Genomic DNA, 27541 nt, shown 5'->3' with positions numbered 1-27541 from the left:
TTATCGGCAATGCGTAGCTTGAAAGCACACCTTACTGGTGAATTCCGAGTGGTGGTTGTTAAACCAGATACTCACTACCTCTTTCAGGTAGAAGGGCACATATTGCAGCTTCGAAGGGTCGTCCCACTTGTTGCTCTCGCCTATCTTTTCAAATGTCGACAGCCAATCTTCAATGTCTTGTTCATCGGTACCGTCAAAAAAAGGTGGATCGTGCACGTGTATAGCGCGGTGGGCACGATGACCATCGGAGGTTGGGTCATACCTTGCTGGGTGTTTTGACAGCCATTTCTGGGGGGGGGGGGGGGGCAGGTAGTTTCCTGTTGCAGAGTTCCAGTTCGAGTTACCCCACATTTCCACCCCTCTGAAACGTGGTTTATTCGTGTAAACAGCACCTGCACAACAGGTCTATTAATACTGAAAGCGGGCGGCAACGACCGACACAGGAACCACAGCGTTAGAGCTAACAGCTCACGCTCGAGGCTTCTAGCTAAAGAGATGGCCCACTACGGCGTATTGTTTTTCTTCTTACACAATCTTGATTGTGTGTAGAAGCTTGACTTAATAACCTTAATAGACATCTACAAATAGGGGTGTTCTTCTGATGAACGCTGTTTCATCGACTAATACACGCACAAGGGATGTGTATACATTTGAGTCGTACATTGGATTGCCGCGTGGATAACACAAAATAGCTACAAGCCACTTACATTTCACCCTCAAATGGAGCTCGTTGCTGACCGACTCGCCCTCGGTGTTAGTGGCGACGCAGGTGTAGCGTCCAGCGTTGAGACGCTGGATGGCCTGGAACACGAGTGACTGGCTGCTCGTGATCACTTTGGCGGCCGGGTCCGAGTGGACCTCCTGGCTTTTTTCGAAGCGCCACGTGACTTCACTCACACGTGGATTGGCGTCGATGCTGCATTCCAGGTACACGTCCTGCCCCTCAAAGATCTCTTCTAGCCGCAACCGCTTTCCCAGCTGAAGGGTTACAATGGGCTTGTCTGCGTCAATACAAAAAGTAGGCGTTGGTATAACAAGAGGATTGTTACAATATGTGCACCTGTCAGGAATTTCAAATGACGCCCGAATTAGCTCTCTATCGTCTATTAGGTAATGTGGTTAATATATTAACAAATTGAAGGGTGTAGACGTTTAGAGATTTATTTGTAGAGACAGGGCTTGCAAGCACGAACACAATAGAGAAGTCAAAACAACACAAACGCCGACTTCTCTCTTTTGTCCATGGTTGCACGCGTTGTCTCTTAAACCTCAATGCCTGCCAACTAGGTCAGCTCTCTGTTATTGAACGTGTTATTTCTATGCATAAAAACATATTCCCTCACTCATCCAATGAAGCTCCCTCCCTCTCTCTCTCTCTCACACACACACGCACACGCACACACACACACACACACACACACACATTTTCTCCTATGTTTGGGTTGATAGAATTCCAAGTAAATGATCTTACAATGCACGTCTAGGCTGTAAGTGGCTTCGAGGAAGCTTCCTGCGATGCTGGGATTTTCGGCAACGCACCGGAGCAGTTTTTCATTGTCCTCCCTTCTGGGTGTGTATGTGACCACCGAGAAAACGCGATTTCCGATTAGCATCACCTGTGTATACAACAAATAAGAAACATTCACACATTTTGAACCTCTGCGATAGGCCCCTAGTTGTATGTGCACACAATTACCAACAGTGTTCACGTTTCTCGTTTCCACACCACTCAATACACTACAAAAAAACGCTCATTTGGGTATTTTTTTCTCTTGAACACCGTTGCTGAAACAAAGTAATTTACATTGTGCAAGTTACTGCACACTCCGAATGTTTCGTGGTGTTCATAAAAAAACACTTCAGTACAAATAAAAAACACGCACAAACATACAAAAAGTTGCATGTTTATGTAGTTTTGAGATCCTAAATCTTAAAGGTAAATAAGTGCCCGTATTTTTTTCTGGATAGTCCTGATTTGTCACCTACTATGTACAAATCTCTCTTTTTTTGTTAACACATGAGGTCTCTTTTGCCAATTCGCGACTCTCAACCAGCTACGACAGAACAGACCCTTCCAAAGATAGTTAACTTGCGTGCTTTAACATAGTTGCGTGTGTGACAAGATTATTGGGTACTCTCCTCTTTCTTGAAGTGTACAAAAATAAGTAAGCTGTCTACGTTTTTGTGCGAGAGATATGTACGGTACTTTGAATTTAAGCTTGTGACCTAAAAACCCGCTTAATAAGCCATTTTGACACGAGAGGATACGGGTCCGGGCAATGTGATTTGGGTCATATGTCTATGAGTATGAGTTGACTGCAAACCTTTGACAAAGTGCAGGCAAGTCTACCGAGACTTTCATGTGTGCCAGTCGTGTTAAACATAATGTTTAATTAAGTTATGTCGCGTAACCCTAGAGCTTCTTGTTCTGGTTCAACTCATAGCCACGTTCGTAGCTGTTTCGTCTACAAGTGCTTACTGAGGGAAGTCTTTTATTGCGATAGCAATACGTATGGACATTCTCGGCTGATGTTTGCTGTAGACGTCACCGTCATGCCCGCGTATGTATATGTATGTATGATTTTTATAAAAGGCACAAAGAAGAATGATTGAGAAGAAAAATATTCCAAGGCACCGACCGGTGATTGGAACCAGCGACCCCTCACTTCTCAGCACGCTGCATTAACAAACTTGACCACGCTGTTCAAGCTATTCATCTCGCCGACGGCAAGCTATGTATATACACCGTTTACCACTGGCTCATTGTCAATGCATTGAAAAAACATTCTCGAACGAAGCATATACTTCATTTGCACAAGCCATACATGCTTTCCCTAAACATTGACGTGACCAATTGCCCTAATCAATGGATGAGTGGGTTCACTGAAGCACACACATTTGGATGAAAGGGCATTTTAAAATGTCTCTGGCTCCACTTTCGCTCTGGAGCAACAGGAACAGTTTTTCGCATCAATACAGGACTATTCGGGAAGTTGCTGGTTCTTTTATACTTGTGAATTTGGTTCCCATCGAAATGCGCACATCCACTATCACTCTAGACGGACAAACTCAACTCGCTGCCCCAGATATTTTGGGGTGACGTTTTAGCAAATTGTGCCGTGAAAACGTCCAATTACCTCAAAGAACCACACAATGTGCTGCTATCGCTTTCATTACTTCGGCCTTGTGCCAAAACTGTTACACTTAAGTGAGAAGACACCACGATTGAATTTTTATTAATAATTAGCTGGATTCAATGTCCTAGAACTGGATTCAACGTCCGTTCGGAGACGCCGTAAAGGAGAGCTACGGAAATTTTTTTCTCCTGTGGTTCTTTAACGTGTACCTAAATCTAAGTACATTGTCTTCGGTGAAGGCCAAGTTGCGACAGGCGTGGACTGTGGGCCCACAGTCGAATACCATGACCACTCGACAACCTCAGTGGGTTGCGATCGATTTTTTACAGAACAATATAAAAAGAATGGGCGTACAAAGAGACACTTCTTTGTTGTTTGTGTGTTTGTACACCCAGTCATCTTGTAGCTAAGCTCTTTGTTCTCCCAAGCTCCAAGTGTAGTTGCAGAAAAAGTGTGCTCTTGGAGTTTCCATCGACCTAGAATTTCTTGCAGATTGTATCAGGAGAAAAATTCTCACGTTTCTGTACAAAAGCCGTTCAACCTGCTTTTTATTTCTTTAGGTTAAAGCTCTCGTATTTATTAATTTTTAGTGCTAAAACATCTTCGGAGATTTACGGAGATGCCACAAAAGTGAAGAACCAGTGAACAGTAGAGGATACACTACAACGCAGCGCGTAGACTTACTTTTACGTTGTCGTCGGCTATCTTGGCCTTTCCGCACCACCATGTTATCACCGGTGCAGGGCGAGAGCCGGCGGCTTCGCACTCAATTTCTGCTGGCAGACCGGCGGCCAACGGGCGCTGCTTTGAGCGGATGCGCACCATGGATGGCTTCACTGTGACGATTACCAATGGTCACGTAGAAAAAAAAAGAGAATAACCATCTTTACTGTTGAAGGAGATTCATAATAAATGTCATTGAAAAATATGGACAGCGGCACTGCTGAAGCGCTCCCCTGGGTAGCTAATAATAAAAAACTCCCAAGCATTTCCCCGAGGGTGAACATGGTTAAGTGCGAATACACGGGGTGATGCTATGAGGGGTATTTATTAATTCACACTATTATATTTATTAATGACACTATGGTGCCTTTATGGTGTAATGGTTCCTGGGAATCGCAATTTGATCACACGGGGGAGTTTACGTTAACTCACTGGCGAATGCCAACGGATTTTAACTTTACTCCCCCTCACGACCCGCTCTCGACGGGAGACTGAGAGAGAAGGCGGGCGCGCGAGAGAGAGGGGTGCGCGCGCAGCTGCAGCGAGCGAGGAGAGCGGAGGAACGAGCGAAGGGGGAGGGGGTATAAGGCGCGTTACTGACACCGATATCAGCGTCGCGTCCGTGTCTTATTCGGTAGAGCGTCGCGCTGCGGCCCGCCAAGTCCTCTTTCTTTTAAAGATAGAGAGAAGACTGCAGACGCCGCCGACGGCGGTGGATGGTTTGGGGTCGCTTATAAAGTGTATTCACACTTAAAATATATTTTCATAATTCATGTCCTGATACCACGATATGCTTATCAGGCATGCCCTACTGGTGGGCTCCTGAAATTTCGTCCACCTGAGCTCTTTACGCGGCCTTCTACAAAATTCATCATTATCGAAATGGGACCACCACAGCCGAGATTCCATCCGACGACCTTAGCGTCCTCGGAGGAAGCGTTCTTTTGAGCAACTATTTCTCGCAAATATGTCGTTGGCTAGAAGTAGTTGCCTTTTGTGTGTTTTCTTTATAGTTGCTTCGCGCATTTGTTTGCATATGAACACAATTTCACGGATGCGTTATGTGTTTTACTAGTTCTCCGCCAGAACTTCTGTACAGCCGTCGCCGACGCTGATTGAGAGCTCATGTGCTCGTGGCACTATATTACGGCCAATGACTAGTGCCACATAGTATCTGCTCGAGTTCAGACGCACTCAAATTATTCGCAAACTTGAACAGGGGGCAAGTGGGCTTGCACGTCTTGTCATGAAACCGCAGTCATTGATGGCGCAAATGTTCCTGAGCTAAAAGTTTAAACAAGCTAACAATGACTGTTAACTCTCGAGGACGGTAAATGCTGAAAAGCGTCAACGACCCTGACTAGATATCGGAAGTCATCTCCAAAACAAACTGGACGCACAACTATCACGCGAACCTCTTCGTATGTGCGAGGCAGCAGTCAATAGCGAGGCTCGCAAGCTCTTCAGCTGTATTACTTTGTAGTACACAAAGCGATCATTCGCACGCGAACGATATCGTTCAAGCACAAAGCTCCACAAAACGCTTGACGTCAGCCGTCACTCTCCCGAAACAAATAGCGACGTGTGAAACAAAGTAATAAAAAAAAAGAAAAAGTGTGCGCTCAATGACCTGCACGCACGGGCTGCTCGTACCATTCGCCATGAATTGTAATATCGGGCGCGTCGGCTTCATGTGTATATACCGATGTGGACGGGCACCCAACTTCCTTTTTTCACCGAGTTTCATTACCACTGTCGGGTAGTACGAACCGGCGGGCTCCGATTGCGACCGTCTTTCTTTTTTCTTTCGCATATGCGTCTCGGTGTATATGTAATGGACGTCGCCCGCAATTTCGGGCTCAGCTCGCGTTCGCAGGTACCGCCTACACCGATATCAAATGGTACGTTCCCAACTTTTTACGTTTTCCCTCTTACCTCGTGCCAGCCAACACCTTCCGTTACTCTTCTTGATTTTTGCGTGAATGCTATTTTCTATGTCTTTCTTGCACTGTTTAATGGGTACGTCTACATGCACACGCATTTGTCTCGACTACAGCCTATCCCCTCTATCATTCCATTTACCATACCCTCACACTTTCGGCTGCATTAGAAGGGTGGGTGACCGCTGAGATGATTGCAGTGGGAGCTTAAATTACGCTCCTACGCCGAGGGAGCAAAGGAACGTACAAAGTCGCGGAGAAGAGGCGTGCCGGCAGACAGGAAGAAGGGAATCGGGGACCACTCCCTGCAAATAACTGAAGCTCGGCTGTCGCAGTGCGCTCGCAGCTGTCGCACGTTAGCCCCCCCCCCCCCCCCCCCCCGGAAGAGACGCGATATGGATAAACGTCGACACAACAGGAGCAGCTCACGTCAAAAATCCCTTCAGCGGTCTCGTACTCTTATACGGAAGCCTTGCTCTTTTTTTTTCCCGCGAAGGCTGAGATAGCGTCATTTCCCGTATATGATTCTTCGCTTCCGTGCAGATTGTTGTTGACGTCGCTAATATCGCTCCCGGAAAGAAACGAATGTAGCGCCCTGCGTTCTTTGGGGAGAGCGCACGTCAACACCGCAAACTGCCTCGGGCGAATATTAATTCTTGTCACTGCGGCGTTCCGCAGCACAACACACTGTTGCCGAAAGACTGGCACGGTCTAGAACGACCTTTTTGCGGTGCATGTGGGAACGAACTGTCATGGTAGCACAAGACGCGAGCGCCGTAATTAAACGCTTTACTTACACTTGCTCACACTCGCAGGGAAGAGAAGGCGCTAACTAAAAATACGAAAGGGGTAATGTACATATGCATGCTACTGAAACTAGGGAAAAAAGGCCCCTATACTTTGCGATGCCAGTGCACTTGAAAGAACGAGAGATGCTTGAAATTTTTAGTTGCCTCCACTGTGGTGTGCCTTATAGTCATGATATTGCTTCAGGCTGTAAAACCTCAGATGCTTTATTATTATTATTATTATTATTATTATTATTATTATTATTATTATTATTATTATTATTATTATTTATTATTATTATCGCTGCTGTTGTCGCTATAATGATAAGAATATAGCATATCCTCGTCACAGTGATGGCGTGCATTTCTTGATACAGCACGCATTCGCTTAGCTGAGACAATTTTACTGATGAGTATGAAAATAATGTGTCTTAAAATATGTGGGCACGCCCCGCCACGGTGGTCTAGTGGCTAAGGTACTCGGCTGCTGACCCGCAGGTCGCGGGATTAAATCCCGGCTGTGGCGGCTGCATTTCCGATGGAGGCGGAAATGTTGTAGGCCCGTGTACTGAGATTTGGGTGCGCGTTAAAGAACCCCAGGTGGTCAAAATTTGCGGAGCCCTCCACTACGGCGTCTGTCATAATCAAATAGTGGTTTTGGGCCGTTAAACCCCACAAACCAATCAATCAATCAATCAAAATATGTGGGCACACTTACGGTAAAGGTCGATCATGACACTGGTTGTGACCACGTAGGTTTCGTTGTGATTGGTAGCCTTGCACAAAAGCGAAATGTTCAGGTCATGCCGGTGCAGTAGAGGCAGCTCCAGTGTCGATCTAGTGACGCCGTGTGATGAGCTGTCGATTGTATGGTGCAACTGCTTCGTGCCGTTTCGCCACCACGTCACCGTCGGCTGTGGAATACCTACGAGAAACGCGATCATCAATCCTTGCAAACACACTGCTGCCATTTCGACTGCAAAGAAGCGTAATCCAAGGCTGCGATAAAAAATACGGACCAGAAAGGGGTGCACACTTGACGGTCGTGTTTCCTTCTTTGCCCGTGTTCTTAAGCGCCTTCATGCATTATGTTCTACATTCACACCACCGAGCCGAAACGACCGCGTTACATTAGAAAGGAGCACCAGACAGGAGATCTAAGTTGCATTTTTTTAGCGTGAAACTATTCCAGCTTGCCGGGTTCTCAGTGCTCATCAGTCATGCTATTTATTAAACAGATTGCATTAGATCGTTCAACAAGCACGAAACGAGACCATCGGCGTTAGCACGAGTGATGCCAGAAATTACCACGTGATGACATCACTAAGACGTCACGTAACATGACATCATATGATGACGTTGTCATATCGGACGTTGTCGGTCGGAGGGGTGCATAAACTGCAACACCACATTCGACGGTGAACAAAAGTCAGTCGAGTGCAGATAGAAAAAATTACACTATTCCTCGCTAAAGAGAACCATGTGTGAATGTGAAGGAGCAGGGAGATGGTAATGGCACCTACAGAACCTCGTCTACGTCGCCTTAAGCAGGTGCACCGACATTAAGAACCTCTCCCTGACTAACGCGGCCAATGACCATCGCTTGATGCCGGTGGCCGTTGCCGTGAACGCTACCAGTGACCATTCCTCAACGCACACGCCAGAAACCATGAACCTGATCCCGTGCTAACTAAAGCAGACGAGTTCTGTTTCACAGAATCGTGGAACGCCCCAAGACTGACGATTAACGGCTACGAAGTGAGCGTGTGTATTGAGGAAGCGTCTCGTTGCCTTCGCCGCCGACTCGGGAGAGATGGGAACCGTAGGCGTGGAGAGAGAAGGAATGCGCATGCGCAGTGTGAAATTGGACGCGTGAGGGAAGGACAGGCACAGCCCCGAACAAAATCTACTTCCCAATAATAAAAACCGAGGGGTGTACCTTTCAGCTTCGAGTCACCTGAGACAGATGCATAAGGGAGGGTTTGACTTTTGGTCTACGCTTACAGCTAGACTGATCTACAATGTGGAACGAACTAGACCAGTGGTTCGCAGCCATGGATATATGGGACCCCTTGTGGACCAGTGGGAGTGATGAGGAACCCCTTACAGCGAGGTAAAAAAAAATAGGGGTGGGGGTCATCAATGAACGTAACGTGCATGCATATGAGGAATGGGTGCTTTTTTTTCCTTGGCAATAAAAGGTACCATGCTTATTTAATCTCAACATGTTTTCAATAGGTTGTGCGATTTGCAGCTATATTCAATTTGTTTCTAACTATGCTTGATATTCAACTGTGCAAGCCTGGAAAAAGCATGCTCACTTGCATAGGTCGTTGAATAATCCAACAAAAGCGTTGCAACCATCTTAATGAAAACAAAAACATATGTCAGGTACACCGTCAGCATGACTGTTAATTTATGAAATTGCCACAGAACAATGTCTGCCTCCAAAACAATGCATTTTTTATTTTATGAATGATTGCTTTTGCAGGCTCCCAAAAATGGTTTTGCGCAACCCCTGGGGTTTGTTGATTTCCGTTTGAGAATCATCGCGTTAGACAATGACATAGCAAACAAAACCTTTTTTAATAGAAAAAAAACAGATAGAAAATAATGCAGCGTAACCAACCTCTGAGTTGTTTTCCCTCTCCTGGGAGAGAAGTTTCAATCCATCGCAATAAAAGACAACATCGGTCAAACGTTAGCGAATGGCACGTGCAATCTACATTTTTGTATTCTCTTATTCCATATACATTCCCACTATCCGTCATTTCTTATACATTCCCATATTGTCTTATTCCCAGATGTAATTGATGCGCGAGACTACAGATGTGTTCATTGTGAAGCTCACAAACTGTTGTTACATTTATTAACGTTAACTAGAAAACATTTGGTATTGAAACGAAAGAAGAGGGAAGATCGACGATGTGCCATTCGACTGCAGTCACTTTAAATCTGTGAACATGCGTGAATAGTGTGGGGATCCTCATTATGATAGCGGACGTTCGGGTTGACACAGTGCTTATAACAGGCGGTGCGAGGACGTTGGGCAATCAGCACATTAGTATTGGTTCTTAGTCCAATTTATATACAGCCCTGATGGCTCACAAAGAGCTGGCGGTGATGCTAACATAGTGACTGGCCAGTCAGCTAAAGCGCTCTTGCTAAAGTACAATATATAGACTTATCGAAGAATGTGCTGAGACACGGAAAGGCAATCGCCAAGGGCTTCTGACCAGACATCACCTCTGGTAATTGGTGTTCCTGCTGCGTCGTGGGTAAAGAGCACAAACGTAAGAGTAGAAAGCACGAAATAAAATTGTAATACCAGCAGGGGAAGCAGGGGTGATCTCCAACCTTAACCGTCATTATAGAGACAACCGCACGTCATAAAGGCGTGCCAGGCGGAAGTAAGCGGTGCAGTCTGACGTTCAATTAAACCACGCTGCTGACTTCTGTACTAGTATGGTTTTATACCTAATTGTGTTGTATTGTTTGTTTCTTCCATGTCTCCTCGTTCATGAATCCCTGCTGAGACCAAAAAAGCCCCTCTGTGACTTACCCTGTCATTCATTTCCTGTTGAAGTTTTTAATAGCGTCACGAGGGAAAATACTACTACAACAATGAAACATTTAATGAAGCGTCGCTACCATATAATGTTTCTCAGTCGCGTACAATTAATTTCTGTTATCATTACAGAGCTGCTTTCAACTCGTCACTGGCGGCTATTTGCTAAAGGATACGCCAACTCAACACATCGTAGTTTTTAACGATGAAGAGGTGCAACTGTCATAAGTTCGTCCAGTAAGTCTTACTGACGCTGTACGCCGCACGGCACGCACGTATGAGGAGAACGCTTGTGCGAGCTACAATTCAACTGTATTAAGGCGTATAAAACTGAAAAATTGCCTATTTCCGAGTAGATGCTTCTCAATGTAACCGGGTTTCGATGTAGCTTGCCAACTTAAAAGGTGGTTATAGACCACTAATAATGCGAATGTGAAGACACCAGCTTCGTGCTTCTGTGTTTGTACTCGTTCCTCTTTCCTACAGTACAGTCTTCTTTCCTTCAGTGTATTACATTCTGTTTACGCTTCACTTTGACACTATCCCAGATCTTGCCCCAGGTTAGCACGCCAGTTTTTGTTGACTGGCTATCATGCTTGCTTTTCTCCTCTCTCTCTATCTGCTGTCTTTTCTTCAAGAAGTTAACTTGGCCTCCCGTTTGTAAAGCTTTGTTATTATGTGTTTGTGCTTTGCTCTGTGTTTCCTAATAATTGTTAACTTCCTTCCTTTTCGTGTCATCACTTTTTAATTCAAATAACACCTCCCGAAGGGGAATGGAGACGTTTTACTCTTGTTGACAACAGTTGTCTGCCTTCTCTCTCCCCGTTTTTGCTTAGTGTTTTGTATGTTTGCTTTTGTGTGAATCTCACATAATGATAAGACAAACTATTGACACATGCGACAGTTTTTTTCAATGATAACGTTGATGGCACGGAGTTTGAAATGAAAAAAAGACGTTAAGTATTCAGAATATATGTGTGAATATGGCGACGTAGATTCGCTGATTGGCTTAATGAACGCAATTTCGTAAACAAATTGAACTAGTTTAGGATATGAGATGAAGGCATCTAATGAATTCTAAAGAAGACACAAATAACAAAATTAGAAACGATGGGTTTGCCAATGACTTGCATATATATTACCTACACACTTCCGTGACAAAACTAAAACGATAGCTCGCGGTAATGTCCCACCAGCTCACTTTCTCGTGCTGTAGCGGCACTAAATGGTCGGGCCTTACGAAGTCCAAGTACTTTTCGATGCCATGTCTTTATTCCACCGTCTATCATGGCAGCGGCGTCACTTTTGCCATGACACGAATGACATAAATCTTTTGGTCGGATTAAGATGAATAAAGCATCCAATAAAGAGAGATGGCAAGCGTTCACGTAAATTTTATTCTAATATGTCGAGAATAAAAAGACTGACAAGGTATCTTCGAGGCTGTGACGCTGCAGTTAAAAGATGAACAATTGTGTCAACAGCAAAGATTGAAAAGCAACGGCACAGCGAAAAATAAAGAGAGCGTGGATGAAGATCTGAAGTGGATCTCAAGGTTATGTAATTTCAGCGGAAGCATTCGCGAAAAACACTCCCAGGACACGTAAAAAGTAAAGCAAGAACAAAAAAAATATGACCACTAAGGCAAGTTGCAATAGCGGTGACAGGAAATCATGGCGGAAGTGATGCATTAGGTGTCACCGACGCAATCTGTACGTTATTCCTGTGCCCCTAGGGCAACCTCATCTCATTTTTTTTTTCAACCGTGATTGAGAGGGTGCTAAAAGGAAGCCATGGGTAACAAAAGATTGTCTGTTAAGAAAAACCCTATATTTTGGCTCTTTGTGGCGCACAGTTGCTTTCCATAGAACTGGCTTATTTGCCCATGAGCCACCGTTTATTGCATTCCACGTTTCTCGTGAGCTGTTTCCTAACCACGCAGAAGATGTTTCCTTTCTGCACCTAACTGATGATATTGAGTTTCTTTGTTTGGTATATATACAGGCTAACTTTGCACGCGGCGAAAACACCACTGCCATTCGAAAATGCTAAGCCGTATCTAAAAGATTTTTATGAGTACGAAATATGCAACCCAAGTAATATGTACCTACATATAAAAGCGAATAAAAAATAAAAAAATAAATACAAACCCAGTTTTCCCGCAAAGGAGATGCAATGAATGCTATAGCAACCGATGGTAACTTTAGACGAAGTGAGGCTGGTAGCTAACTCTTTCGAATTCAATCTACAACTCTACAAAACGCTGGTGAATGAGAATGCTGTCACCCTAGGGCGCTATTCACGCAGTCTCTTCGCGATTAGAGCGCAGCAGAAGAGCCGCCAGCTGATTGTGGCCTAGATGGCGAGTTAACGCGCGTCGTTAAAGTTCACAGTTGCTGCTAGAGCGACTCTAACTCCACTCCTCGCATCTTTTCGTGATCATTCAAGACACCGGAGGCATTTCCTCTCTGCTTCAATAGCCCATGCGCCTTCCGAGTGGCGGAGATAGGCCGGCTCGTTAAGGCGCGTTCGTCGTCCTCACTCGTCCGCTATTACCCACGGCCAGAACGTACAATGTGCGCGGAGATTTGATCAACTTGGATTTTATGCAGGACATGATAGTGACGGTGATGACGAAAACCCGTCCAGTGTCCATATAAATGCTATCACAATAAAAAACAATAATCCGGGACAAGGAGAGGACTTTGTCAGAGCTAAAATGAACGATGAAAGCAATCATCTGTAGAAGATGCTTACCGCCACTGACTTCGCATGTGAGCGTTAGGGCCTCGCCTTCCCGATGAGGCCCTGTCACTTTGCCAACCTTGCTGCCGAACTTGTCCCTGATGATAGGCGTCTCTGGTGGAACTGGAAATAGAGTAAATCAGGCGCATGTAATCAAGACGGCTAGATACGACGAAACAGACATGGACGCTAAATAAGTTATTTATTATAGGCCAGATGCCGAAGCACTCTTTATGGACCCAGCCACCCTCTCCGTAAACACAGCGCTGTATATGATACATTAAGGTTTATGGAGCTTAGGTAGGTGTCCTAAAGATACGCTCCATAGTTCAAAACTGTTAAACAATATTTGCCTTTGAAAGTTTTGGCTGTCCCATGAAACCAGCCAAGTGAAAGATAAGTGAGCATAAGCTTCCCGGAGGATGAATCGATTCAACGCTTCTTACAGCGAATTCATAATTACTGGGGTTTAACGTCCCAAAAGCATTATATGATCTGGTGGGACATGACGGTATAGGGCTCCGAAAATTTTGACCACCCCGGGGTTTGTTCAAATTGCACCTATATCTAAGCACACAGACCTCAGACATCTCCGCCTCCGTCAAAATTGCAGCCGCCACGGCCGTGATTCGATCCTGCGACCTTCGGATCAGCAGTCAAACACCATGACCACTTGACGACGACGGCGGGTTTCTTACAATGAACGAAAACGTTGCATGTGTTGTAAGCGCAGAGAGTATTTTCTGTATCCAAAGGCCATTTTTCTCGTCATTATCTGATAAACATTTTCTATGCAACCCTAAGGTCAGTTGTTACAAGTATTCGGGTTAATCTCTATTTACTGATCCAAACTATATTGCACACTGGTTTTCAGACTGTTTTTTTGTCTTTATTTTTCTTACTGGCAACAATTTGTGAAACAAAATTCTCGAAAGCCAGCAACAAACTCGTTGGCCGTAACACCGCCAATCACTATTCGCGCGCACTGTTGCGTATAGAGAAGTTCTACAGTTTCACTTCCAACTCTATGAACTTAAAAAGCAAAAGGTTGGCTCAAGTTTCACTACATCTGAGGATACACGAACATGTACGGGCTGTATACTTACTGCCCCCGAGAAACGGTACGCTGGATTAAATCAGAAGCGTACGGGCATGTAAAGGCGAAGTCCATATGAACATTTTTTTTTTATCAGCTTTGACACTACGCGCGGTGCGTTGTAGGTATTGCCACCAGATCAGGATATATGATGTCGATCGAATTGGTGAACAGATACTAGCAAGCGCTGCCCCTTCGGCGGATGTGATACCACGAGGAAAAAAAAAGCAGTGGCTAACTACCTCTTTACTTTTTAGCTATGAGAACATAATTGGATTGTTCGAAAGAAGATAGCGCGCATATACTGATGGCGTCACCAGCAATAGCCGGTGACACGACCGTAAATTACACTCACGCACAGCGATCATCCTAGATATCTTTTTAAATGAATTACAATATATGCATCATCAAGCGAGAAAAAAGACCACAGTCGTGAACACAAATGGTGCCAAAAATCATGTCCTTCATCATCGATACTGTCGATGAATAGTCATGATGGTCATGAATATAGAAAAATGATAATAATGGAAACGATTATTATTATTATTATTATTATTATTATTATTATTATTATTATTATTATTATTATTATTATTATTATTATTATTATTATTATTATTATTATTATTATTATTATTATTATTATTATTATTATTATTATTATTATTATTATTATTATTACAATACAATCGATCGCAACCGTGGCGGTGCTGTCATTCGCCTGCCAGTCGACTTAGGCGAATGCGTAAGACAACCTATGAGCTTATCGGTGCATCGAATGCAGCAAAATACTTTTCCTTAAAATGACTAACGCACCTCCAAGGCGCAAGCACAACGTATAGGCTGACATGTCGTATCTAAAACTATCCGTACATTTTTTCGTGACGCATGACAATTCAATATATTGTGTCAAATGAGTATGAAAGTAGTATTACGTTATTTTTATCCCAGTGTGTGAGGACTTGAGGGTTTTTCAATTCAGAATATGCTAATGTTTATAAGGGTGAAAACAATTCAGCTGGAACAAATGAATTACCGGCATCATTGCTTTTCGATTCAATGAGAACCCAAGAACAATCTCCGGACAGCGAAGTCCATTTAGTGCGACCTATCCAGTGGGCGCAGCTACCAGTGGTGGTTCCTTGTGAGACATGGATCAGAATTTTTTTTTATGTAATGCGGCATGGAAAACCGCTTTGAGTTAAATAGGGTTGCTACACGTCTATGCATTTTTAAAAGGGCACACCATTCTGCTCGGTGATCTTCCATTAAAACTGAATGTTCAAGGATTGATATGTTTGCTAGGATGTCGCATTTGAATGGATCCACCTGCGCCATGCACTGAATTATTCCTGCTCTTAGTAACCCGAGCGTTTTGCGATTGCTAAGCGTAGTATTCAAGCAAACTGAAGTTAAAATTTATTGAGTGCATTGGCTGCTGTTTCAGTGTATGTCTTTCGTACACAATGGGGTGGCCATCCATTTTTTATAAAAACATAAACTTCTCGAACATCCCTTTTATTCATTCATTTCATTGAACATTCTGATGACAGTCTGTTAACAGTTTGAGCATAGCTGAAATCTCTAATGTTCCAAATGTATGACTGCAGCAGGGCTACCTCAACAAAATTTTCTGAAAAAGCACATGCTGCAAGAAGACATGTTACTGTTTGTTCCATGAATTATATTATCGTTATTTTATCTGTGTACCGTTTGAATATATGCAAGAATATTTTTTAAAATTTCGATGTAGCCTGCCGTCTTTATCGTTGCAGAGACTGCCACGGGGCACTATATTCTGTTTGATAATGTCAGGTGTTGCACACATAACTTACCGATATAGAAGCCTTTACGGGTGATGAGCCGTTACTGAACTGTTTCTGTCTAGGTTGAGTGTTTGGAAAAGTCACTGTGAATATAATTAAAAATAGCTGCCTCGACCTTCATGAATTTTCAAATGCTTGCTTTTGAATGAAAAACACAGGATAACGAAGCAATAAATTAATAACAAAAAGAAGGCAGACACTAGCGACTCCTGCTACTCTGAAGTCACGGGCGACAGCAGTATTTTTATTTTGTTTGCGTTACCAAATTGTCCCCAATGAACGAGGCTCATTCCTGTAATTTGGTAGTGACCAAGTTAAAAAAAATATTTCCTCTACGTGAGCAGTGAAAACAACTTACATTCTACCCGTATAGAACCATAAAAAAAATCAAAGGTGAATATTTTGCAGAAGTCTGCCTGTTTGAAATAGGAAAGAGGCAATTAGAAAATACCAGCTAAAATTGGCGGATTCCACGTACCGTGAGAATTCATGATATGCGAAGCACAAATGAGAAAGCTTCATATGTCACTTAATAATCAGCACAACGTTACGAGGTGGAGGTAAATGATGCCGTACATGGCTTCCGTGTCATGATTGTCATGTTTGGATGTGTCGTTTACCTTCGCCGTCTATTCACGTCACGTGATATCAACTTTAGTATATGCGCAGCTAGCGAAATGACCACGAGCACACTAGGAACGTGGTATGTTGCCATGTTCTTCAATGACACGCGTGTCAGGATTATCATGTTTGCACCAGTCATATACTTTCGTCATCCATTGACGTCACGTAACACCAAATTTAGTATATGTGGAGCTATTGAAACGGCCATGAGCGCATCGTGAGTGTGGCATGTAGTCATGTTGTTACATGACACGCATGTCGTGATTATCATGTTTGTATGTGTCATTTATCTATGTCGTCCATTCGCATAGGGTATTAGTGAGTTTGGTACATGTGAAGCTATTCAAACGGCCGGGAGAGCATCATGATTGTGGCATGAAGTCTTGTTGTTACATGACACGAATTTCATGTTTATCATGTTTGCACCAGTTTCATACCTTCGCAATCCATTCACGTCCCGTAATACCAAATTTGGTAGAAGTGACGCTAGCGAAACGTTTGCGAGCGCATCATGAGCTTGGCATGTAGTCATGTAGTTACATGACACGCATGTCATGATTTTCATGTTATAGAGTCAGTCGCTTGTGTTCGCCATGCAATCATGTCATGCCATACCGTTATTACAAAATGCCATGTGAACGAAACCACCACAACAGCGTCAGGACTATGAAATGTAAATCATCACATTCATGCCATGCATGTCATGATTTTCATGTCACGACTAGTCAAATATGTTCTTTATACAGTCAAATTATACCATACCAAGTTTGGTATTAATACCAAAAGTCGTAGGCGGCTAGATAGATAGATAGATAGATAGATAGATAGATAGATAGATAGATAGATAGATAGATAGATAGATAGATAGATAGATAGATAGATAGATAGATAGATAGATAGATAGATAGATAGATAGATAGATAGATAGATAGATAGATAGATAGATAGATAGATAGATAGATAGATAGATAGATAGATAGATAGATAGATAGATAGATAGATAGATAGATAGATAGATAGATAGATAGATAGATAGATAGATAGATAGATAGATAGATAGATAGATAGATAGATAGATAGATAGATAGATAGATAGATAGATAGAAAGATAGATAGATAGATAGATAGATAGATACGCGCAATGTCACCGAAAATCGCTCGCCAAGAATTGCTTCGCATTTAAAATTATATTCGGGAACCTGACGTTTCGAAGCCTGACCGGCTTCTTCCTGAGGGGTGAAGGTTTGACGTTATGTTTGACGGTTCGAAGTTTGAGGTCTTTGTCGTCATTGTAGTGTATACCTCTGTTGACATGCTGAAGCTATATTCATGAGCGTATAATCGAGAAATTGTGCTCAAACACGCTGCATTCTCGAAAAGAAGGATTTGCGTGTGATGCACACCACGTAATCTTTCGCAAATTACGTGGTGTGCAACCACGGCCCGCTACGATGGCGATGTGTTTTCGCGTATGCACGTATAAAGATCATACCAACCACTCAGCCAAATATGTGAACTCCTATGTCTTGTGCAGTGGCAACTGCACTGAGGTAACGCTGAGTGAGAACTCAGTGTCTAGCACGCTGGACGTGGCGTCATTTGGGGTTGGGATCCCCAGTGCATTGAACGTAAAACATAGTGGCATACGAAGCGAAATCATGCTTCTGAAATTGTACAACGAAAGTTGTATTGAGTGGCCTTGCATAAATATTGTGTCATATCTGTTACTTTAAAGGCATGGGAAGGAGATATATACATAGTTGGGTGCAAATGTCAGTGGTACATTATATACCATAGACCAGAACACATAGCCTCAAATTCAAACCTTGAGTATGTACGCACCCAAGGCATACACAGCGGTGGGTCAAATTATAAGCACAGTGTCTTCGATGAGCAAAAAATCACCTCTTTGCTCTGCACACGGCGTCTAGTCAATATTTTTTCATAATTACTGGAGGCCCCGCCGCAGTGGTATAGTGGCTTAACTGCTTGGCTGCTGACCCACAGGTCGCGGGATCGAATCCCGGCTGCACCGGCAGCATTTTCAATGGAGGCAAAAATGCTGTAGGCCCGTGTGCTCCGATTTGGTTGCTCGCTAAAGAACCCCAGGTGGTCGGAATTTCCGAAGCCCTACATCACGGCGTCTCTCATAATCATATGGTGGTTTTCGTTACGTTAAACGCCACTTATCAATCAATCAAATCATCATCATTACTGGAGAGCATGCACTGACTTTAGTAACGATGAATGCACACCATTTCACCCACTTTTCGGCTTTTTTGAGGAAATTTGTATATTTCGGAGGCGTCGCCGTGTGCTACGGGAGGGCTTAAATGAGAGCGTTTATTTAGAAATTCAGTGCAAACACACAGAGCTTGATGAATGCGACCTCGATTCTTGATTGACTGTATTTGATTCAAGGAGAGAAAGTTGAAGTAACGAAGTTCCCAGGTCTCACATAGCGTGTTCAATATTCCGGCTTTGTTTAATTTTTCGGAGAGCGAATGACGGCACACGTGTGTAATTTAAGGCTGAACAAAACTTATCTCGGTTAACAAGAATTTAAAGGAGCAAGACACTAAAGAAGAAACAGTATTCCTGTAACCTAACACAAATACACGCTGCTGGCCACAGTTAATATGCCGAGATAAAAATCCAGAGGTTGTATTCAATGCTTGACCGGATATTACTTCGCACAGAACACCCGCACACTCGGAGTGTACGATAATGAAGTCGTCTTATTTTACACGCGTCGACACCTGTCATCCCGTTCCCCCCGGAAATATTTCGCTCTAGGAAGTGGCGGTCGCTATGCAATATATATAAGGCGCAACGCGCGTACTTCGCCAATGAAAGGCGAGAGCGTGTCGACTAGCATGGTCGACTGCGTGGCATTACTTGTCGGCATTCCTTTCTTGTCGTGGTCGTATATATAGGAGGACGCGTGGGCGGCTGGTTTTCTTGCATTAGCCCGATTACATCCACGCCGTTGAGCCCAGACGGAAAGCGCAGAACCATACAACGACTCTCCGATGCACATACGTCAGCGCTTATCAAAGCACCTCACGAAAAGGCGATGCAGGGTGTGCACAACACCGGCGCCTCCTATGCTTTTCCTTTCAATCTTGTTTCTTTTATTATTTCTCTCATTGGCCGGGTGGGCGTGCATCGCGCACCACCAATCCTGCGAGACATTGACCATCGATTTTTATCGCCAGCTGGCCGTTACTACGCTTTATTTTCTATCTGCTTCTCTGTTGCACCCACTTTTATTCTTGCTTCCTTCGCGGCCTGTCTTTTCCGTCTTAATTCTGTATAACATGTTTGCTTTCACCACCTTATTCTTTTCCAGCTGGTGAAAACCCCGGCTGTATATATATATATATATATATATATATATATATATATATATATATATATATATATATATATATATATATATATATAGTTCTGAAATAAAGCGCACGTGCGGTATATTTCACACCCTGCAGTTACATGCTGGTCCACTCTTTGTGTATCCTCAAAGTAAGTTTATTGAACCAAGCTGCAGTGCAGGCTGCATGCACTTTATTCCGTCGAGCAGTAGTTTGGCTCTGCCGACACAATGCGAATCTGTTCATACCGCCATTGCTGACCATTTTCATGCGGATTTCACTTCCGAAGTTTTGTGATGTTGCTAATGACGCAGGGTGCCTGGCAGAAAACGGCTTTGGTACGCTCTGGTATAGCGAAATGTGGCCACCGTGGTTGGAATAACGCCCGTATTTTTCAGGTCAGAATCTCAGAGCCGCATATATCTATTCAGCCACCGCGGTGGCTGAACAATAGGTGGGCTGCAGTATCAACTAAGGGAATGAACGCACAGCACTGACATAGACTGTCAGGTGCAGATGTGGAAATATACCCAACGAAGGGGACGGGGTGCATAAACGGCACTGGAGCTCAAGCATCGGACGCGTAATACGAAGATTGCAGGGTCGGTTCCTGCTAGCAGCATGTTATCCTTTTGTCCACTCTATACTTTCGTCACATTTTTGTCATACATTTACAGCAAAAGGCGTTTCCTATCCTTTTGCTCGTAATATTTTTACGTTAGTCCTAATAATTTGAGTTTATATAAACTTTTCCGGTTTCAAAGATCGCACCTGTCAATATTTACACAAAAGCTTAGTTAAATTATAAGGCCAACTATTACGGAGTCCCCACCGATTTATACGAATAAACGACTACGCGATTAGCAGAATACTTCGTCGTGGTGTTATATCGGAGGCGAACCAGCCACAAGCGCTTCGCATGAAGACAACGTGAGGTTGTGTGTTCGACGTCGTCAGCACGCTTGCAAACCTTTTAAAGAATTTTTAACAATGTCATTCTCTGCAGCTCATAAGATTTCAGCCACATTTCTACATTCGATTCCATTGATAGCCTAGCGCACTTCTGCTGTGAGTTTACAGAACACATTTGCAAATACTGTTGATTTTCTCGAAACACAATCGGTGAAATTTATTTTCATTGGCGTTTGAAAATTCCATGTTTCATTGGTGTTTATAACTTGTATAACACACATTAATGTCCATTAATTCACGCCGTTGGCTTTCTTGCTCATAACTTGTTCAACATTCACTTTGAGTCGAGCGCAACTGGTGAAGAATCTGTGAACGCTGCTTCAAAGTAGTCATCTGAATGAGTTTCATTTGTCGTCTTCTGCACTCTGAATAGCCTCCTTTTGATTTATTTTCGCAACTTTCTCTCATTGATAGAGTACGTATAAGAGAGACTTTCTCATGCATTAGTTCTCATTTAATAGCATTAAATTAATATAGGTAATCGACGTAGCAGCCTCGTAATGGCCTGCGAAGTCCGAGTAATTAGTTTGGAATTTTATCATTTGCTCTGGCTCCACTTGAATCAGAGCGAAATGCAATTTGCGTTCAGCTGCACGTTCAGGGTGATCTAAATTTGTGTCCATCAGCTATGACGCACCGGGTGATCACATCATCAATTCGACATGATAAATTTCAGTATGTCTTTCAGCGCCAACAAACGGTAATTTAACGACGTGCTTTGGAGAGTGTTCAACCAATCATATGTGCTGTGCACGTCACAACCCGAAGCCAAAATTAAAACTTGTCATCATTTATGTTGTGCTTGTAGTTCCCTTAGAATATAGATATACGGTGCCAAATAAAGTGTAGCCCGAACCACAGTGTCGTCTTTCAAAATATGAAAGAAGCATGGCAGTTGTGTGTTTCCAATAATAAGGTAGGTCACGTACGCCCAAACACTAATTATCCTCGCTCACGCTGAAGCCTGTTTAAGAAGTTTGTGCAGCTTTTAATTAGGCTCCATTCTTTCTTTTGCTGGCGGTACTCTACTTCAAACACCCTACAGGGAATTATTAACAAAGAATCGACTAACGGAAGAAATAGAAACAGGAAAAATATTGAATGCTTGTAGTTTGATAAAAAAATGGAAATCGATAACATAAACGGGTGTCAATACACACGCTCATTTTACGCAAATAGTGCCCAGAGGCGCAAAAGAAAGTGACGGCTGAAAACTTAAATGAGCCTCATTACGAGAACAGCACAAAATTGAACGGCGCGGAAGTATATTTTCCAGGTTGCTAGTTAAAGAGTCTAACTAATAGAGGGCAGCTAACTACACTTTTGTAGCAGCACGATAATCAGACAGATTAAGTTTTACAGTAGAAGCTGTTATAAGTCAAAACACGGGTCACGCGCGTCGCCATAGCTGTCCGCCAACGCCGGTGTCCGTAACCTGTATCGCGAGAAATAAAAACACCAAGGGCACAATGGGAATCGAGTCGGGGTTCACTGCGTGTCAGCCCAATATTCTACCGCTGAGCCATGCCAGTGCTTGGACATTGTTTCTGAATTGGCCTTAAAAATGCCTGATGTCGGGTAATGAGTGGTGTTATTGTGAGTAATGAAGCGTTTTAGAACATCAGAGGAACAAACGTGTGTCACACAAAGCGAATTGCGTAACAAGTGGGACATCCGATGCTCCAACCTATTAGAAAACTTGTTCTTGATCACCTAATAATTATGGCGCATACCCACTTGAGACATGATTCTTCATCATCATCAGGCGCTGCATAAAAACGTTCACAAAATTCCTAGTGATTGGGTAGTGAATCGGACACTTCTCCGAAGAATGACAAAGGATAGCATAAAGATTGCTGTCTTATATACTACAAAATGTTATGATTATTTATGGCGTAGTGGATACCCAGCAAGTGTGCTTGTAGGAGTTACCCAAAAAGTGTTTTAAAAGGCTCTAAAAGGTCGCTCTTCATAAATATCGATGGTCTCATTCTGCAGACTAGATGCCTTCAAGTAGTATTCAAGAGATTTTATGGTAAGCTCCCAGCTCGTAATAAGGTCACCTGGTACGTGAAGCCAACAGGCAGAAAAAGTGTTCCACACTCGGCGTCATGGCTACGGCGGCGCTGACTGACGCTCCCACGTTTGAGTGCGCAAGCAAACTCCATAAAGTGTACGGCAGGTGGCCGCCGTGGTAGCTCAGTTGGCAGAGGCTCGGAGGCACTATTCAAGTGTTGCGAAGTGAGTGTCTGCCAGCGGCAAGTTATCTTTTCGTCCACTTTTCTTTTTTTCACATATAGATAACAGTTGCTACAAATAACATCCCCTATACTTTCTTTGGCGACATTGTCCGTTAGTTCTCATTATTACTGGGTAGCAATAATATTTCTTGCGGTATGATTGATGCTTTAGTTTGCATTCTTATTTTTATATAGTGCCTTTGAAGAGTGCATACCATCATTGCAATTTGAGTGACCTATTGTCTAATTTTTTTTTATATAGGATGCTGACGCAAGTTATTAGTCAATGTAAAAGTTTCCCTAGGGCATGTGTCTGTTACTTTACCGAACTTTTTTCGTACAACCTAAACTACATAGCTGAGGTGATGATGACACTACGAGGTAGAACTGGCTGCTGCAGTAGAGTACAATGTACTCGAAATGAACTGTCAAAAGTTCTCTAAATTGTTACTACTAACGCCAAAGCCTTAAGCAGCTCGTTGCACGAGGACCTTCAGCAAACCACGAGAGGCGGGAAAGGTTGCAGAAGAACGTACGTGACCGACGTTATCAAGGGGATATTGTTGCGACGTCATCAAAACGTCACGTTTTGCCGAAGTTTGGGACGTAATCGCGTGCTATCTTCGCGTAGTAAATGGTGCATCGATTGATATGTGGGGTTTAACGTCCCAAAACCACCATATGATTATGAGAGACGCTGTAGGGGAGGGCTCCGGAAATCTCGACCACCTGGGGTTCTCTAACGTGCACCCAAATCTGACCACACGGGCCTACAACATTTCCGCCTCCATCGAAAATGCAGCCGCCGCAGCCCGGATTCGATCCCGCGACCTGCGGGTCAGCAGCCGAGTACCTTAGCCACTAGACCACCGCGGCGGGGCAGTAAATGGTGCATCGGTTCTCGAGTTAGGGCATCGCCATGTAACACACAAAAAAAGGGGGCGAGGTAAAGAGAAATACATTGAATTGAAATCGTCTCGGTAATTTGGTGCGTGTCTATCCCACTTCGGCTGTACATGTATCGCCAGAGGTCTGGTCATAGTTGGTATATAACCTTATGCATTACCAAATGTGGAGCAGGTCTTGGTTATCAGATGTAATAGAGAGTGTAAAATTCTCCCGAACATTGCGCATGCTCAACATGCTACCGAATCTAGAACAAACAAGATAAATTCTCCTCTCTATGACCCTTTTATTGACTCTACCAACTTATTTATCTGTGTCCTTCACCGTAGGAGTCTCTGGACACTCCTTTCGAATGTTGATGCAAAGCAAAAAAATTATGTGAAACAAAAAAGGTAAATGCAAAACGCCGTGACACGCCCCAGCGTATCTCTACAATGACTATATTGCGAAAAAACAAAACGCCGAGCTGCTGAACGAGGTAGTACACTTTGATGTTAGAACTCCTATACACATTGATATAGGTCCATGACAATTTTGAACCTAAGAGAAGTGAAAATAGACATGAATGAATGACAAAGAGAGAGGAATGGACGGTTAAAAGAATGAAAACAGCAAAAAAACTGTAGCCCAACAGTAATACATCAGGCCATTATACCCTGATTTATGCATCGGTGTTTTTCTCGCATGGCCGTGTAAGAGAACTCGCTCGAGGCATGAAATATTCACTCGCCTTGAGGTCCCCCATGCTTTGCTTTCGACTTCCATCATTCAAGGACGTTTCTGCTTGCTTTTTCGAAAATCTCAACAGCTTAGTTTCTTCTGCTAGAAGAATTTTATGGGCGCTGAGGGTCTTCGCAAGCACTCTTCTAATAGCAGGAAAATGCTGCGTTTAGGACGTGATCAAGAAAAAAGTTCTTTAGAACTTGGCGTTTCTTTACAAACTTACAGTAATGCGACGTGCCATTTACCATATCATTGTGACCAATTTTTTTTTAGTAGAAACTATGAAAAAACTTCATCGCATCGCACTGTGGGCCGTTACAGCCTAGCCGCTTCTTCGCATAGAATGCCAATATTTTGTGGCATTACCTTTACAAGGTTGCCTGGCAATCTTTTATCGTTTAGCTTTCTTCAGCGAAAAGTACTTTCATCATCATCATCATCATCATCATCATCATCATCATCATCATCATCAGCCTGACTACGTCCACTGCAGGACAAAGGCCTCTCCCATGTTCCGCCAGTTAACCCGGTCCTGTGCTTGCTGCTGCCAATTTGTACGCGCAAACTTAATCTCATCTGCCCACCTAACCTTCTGTCTCCCCCTAACCCGCTTCCTTTCTTAGTATTTTATCTTTTAGCAACCTCCTCGCCGCCCGCTCTCCCGCCCGCCCACTCGCTCACTCACTCACTCACTCACTCAGTCACAAACACGTTGTTCATCGAATCGAATTGCTACTTTTTCCCTCTTCCCGAATGGTACTCGACAGAAGGCCACCGAACACTGGTTTCAAGCACAACTAAAAATGTGTTATTACCAATCGTTTTGTAGCAAGCGTCTTTAGATAGCTCCATGAAGATCAATACCCAATCAATACACTGGATGCGTGTATTTTCTGGCTCGTCATCTTGGTTTGTTGCTCACCCATCAACGAATGATACCGACGTGAACCAGATATTCCACAATTTGTGCAACGTCATGCTCGAATGGCTTGGACCAATTATCATTACCTAGGTTAACGAGCTGGCCGAAGCAATTACTTCCATCGTGCTTGCGTAGAACCAACCGTCAGACTAAATGTGCCTGGAAAGCACTTGCGCCGATCAGCCCATTAATGTGGCACAGAAGCCGACGTGCTTAACATACGACGAAGAATTCTTGCATCGCGTTTGCATCAAGTAAAGGGTCGCTATATCTGTTAACTGGTCATAATCATCTCTCGGGCTATGAAAGAGAACCGACTCCTGTGTTCGCGACTGGCGTCGTTGGACTCGAGCGTATTTGAACCAATTTTCTATCACGTGGCAGACCAAAACATATCTTACCATGCAACTGAATTCGAGTTATGAAAGCAGGGTATGAACAACCTTGTTTAGTTACGACCAGACTACTAAACATGTTCTATGTCATTGACTGTCGACCTCGCTATTTAGAGCACACAGGTGCTCAAAAGAACAGACTGATGGGCTACACTTAGAAAAAGAAAAAGAAGAATGGCTATGTGTTACTCTGTTCAGAGAGTACTTTGCGCATATATGACTCTCCTTAAAAAGACACTTGAACTCTTTTTCTCGGTCACATGACTCTCGAAAAAGAGTATAAGGATATCCGAAGATAATTCACATGTCATTTTGAAGAAAGTCATATACGTGACAAGTCAGGACTTGGAAAAGCGAGTCAAATTACTCTTTTTCTTTAATAATAGATGGTAGGACATAATTCATGCAATAGCTAATTCTTACACTTGTGCTGTTCTTGCGTGTTTTTTTTACGTTATTGTATATATCATTAATGAAGCAGTCACGTTCTTCGTTCAAACTGACTTGAAACATTGCGGTGAGGAAGCGCTTTGATGATGGGCGATTCCGGAGTGCTTACCCAAACTTTAATCACCTAGCAACTTCATCGCTCCATCACCTTTGCAGAGAGCACACATGGCGCTCACTGTAGCTCTGAATTCTTAAACGTTCCCGAGACGTCTTCACAGCATAGCGTACGCCGACAAACACTATGGCTCGATGAAACTCGAAGTTAACATTGGAATTTTCGATTTTCGTGCCAAAGCATCATAAGAGCTTGATGACGTAAAAAATAAAAGAAAATGAGCTGCAAACGACGAGAGCTGATTGTGGAGTGCAGATCGCAAAATATTGATGGGGGGGGGGGGGGGGCGTAAAACGCAACAGGGCCCCACGCTAAAGCACGTGTGACGTTGTGCTCAGGTTGTGTTGACGTTGACGTTCGGACGCGGACATTGGCCATTTAACAAAGAGCTGCTTCGGCACCTTTAAAGTTTCAACGCGACACCGAGCAATAAATTATAAATGAGGGAATGTGATACATGACGCGCGACGAATTCTTTCCAGATATGGAACACTTCCAACTGCACCGCGTTAAATAGAAATAGCACTCGCGAGAAGCAGTCGTGGGCAACCTTCGCAAGGCGAGAACTGTCTGCAGCACAAACACCTCCTCCTCCTAATAGGACATTCGAGTTTTCAATACATTTATAAAAATCACATTTTGCACAATAACGTGAAGCCTGGGTATCTTAAAGAAACAGTTGACGAGATACTATTTGAGTTTGTCTTGCTTAATTTCATAATAAATTCTTGCTTTTATGTCGTCATTGTCTACATAGTTGTCTTTTTCACGCGCTCAAACACCTCGTTTTATAGACTCTCACCGTTGATGACATCAGCATAATTATGCAAAGCTTCGGTCAACCCTTCACGTGCTGCATGTAAAGAAATCAAAATATTCAAAATGAGTGCTCTCATATTGATTTTTAAGAAGCTAAACGCTTGACGTAAGCAATATGACTGAACTTGGCTTTGTCGCATGCTGTTTGCTGTGTCATCTACAATGCATATTTATTTCT

General features: G+C 43.4%; 1 protein-coding gene across 1 annotated transcript in view; it reads right to left on the bottom strand.

The window, feature by feature from the left end:
• The window catches only part of LOC119166842 (neural cell adhesion molecule 1), a 125867-nt gene that overhangs the window by 18855 nt on the left and 79471 nt on the right, over positions 1 to 27541 (bottom strand). Inside the window, exons 3-7 of the mRNA XM_075891440.1 lie at positions 12914 to 13024; positions 7307 to 7513; positions 3822 to 3973; positions 1472 to 1616; positions 708 to 1001 (exon numbers count right to left, since the gene is read on the bottom strand). Of these exons, the coding sequence (XP_075747555.1) occupies positions 708 to 1001; positions 1472 to 1616; positions 3822 to 3973; positions 7307 to 7513; positions 12914 to 13024 (909 nt within the window). The remainder of the gene's footprint in view (positions 1 to 707; positions 1002 to 1471; positions 1617 to 3821; positions 3974 to 7306; positions 7514 to 12913; positions 13025 to 27541) is intronic.

Source organism: Rhipicephalus microplus, chromosome 1 (genome assembly GCF_043290135.1).
Source record: "Rhipicephalus microplus isolate Deutch F79 chromosome 1, USDA_Rmic, whole genome shotgun sequence".
Classification (NCBI taxonomy): Eukaryota; Metazoa; Arthropoda; class Arachnida; order Ixodida; family Ixodidae; genus Rhipicephalus; species Rhipicephalus microplus.
This window is presented reverse-complemented; position numbering and strand designations above follow the sequence as displayed.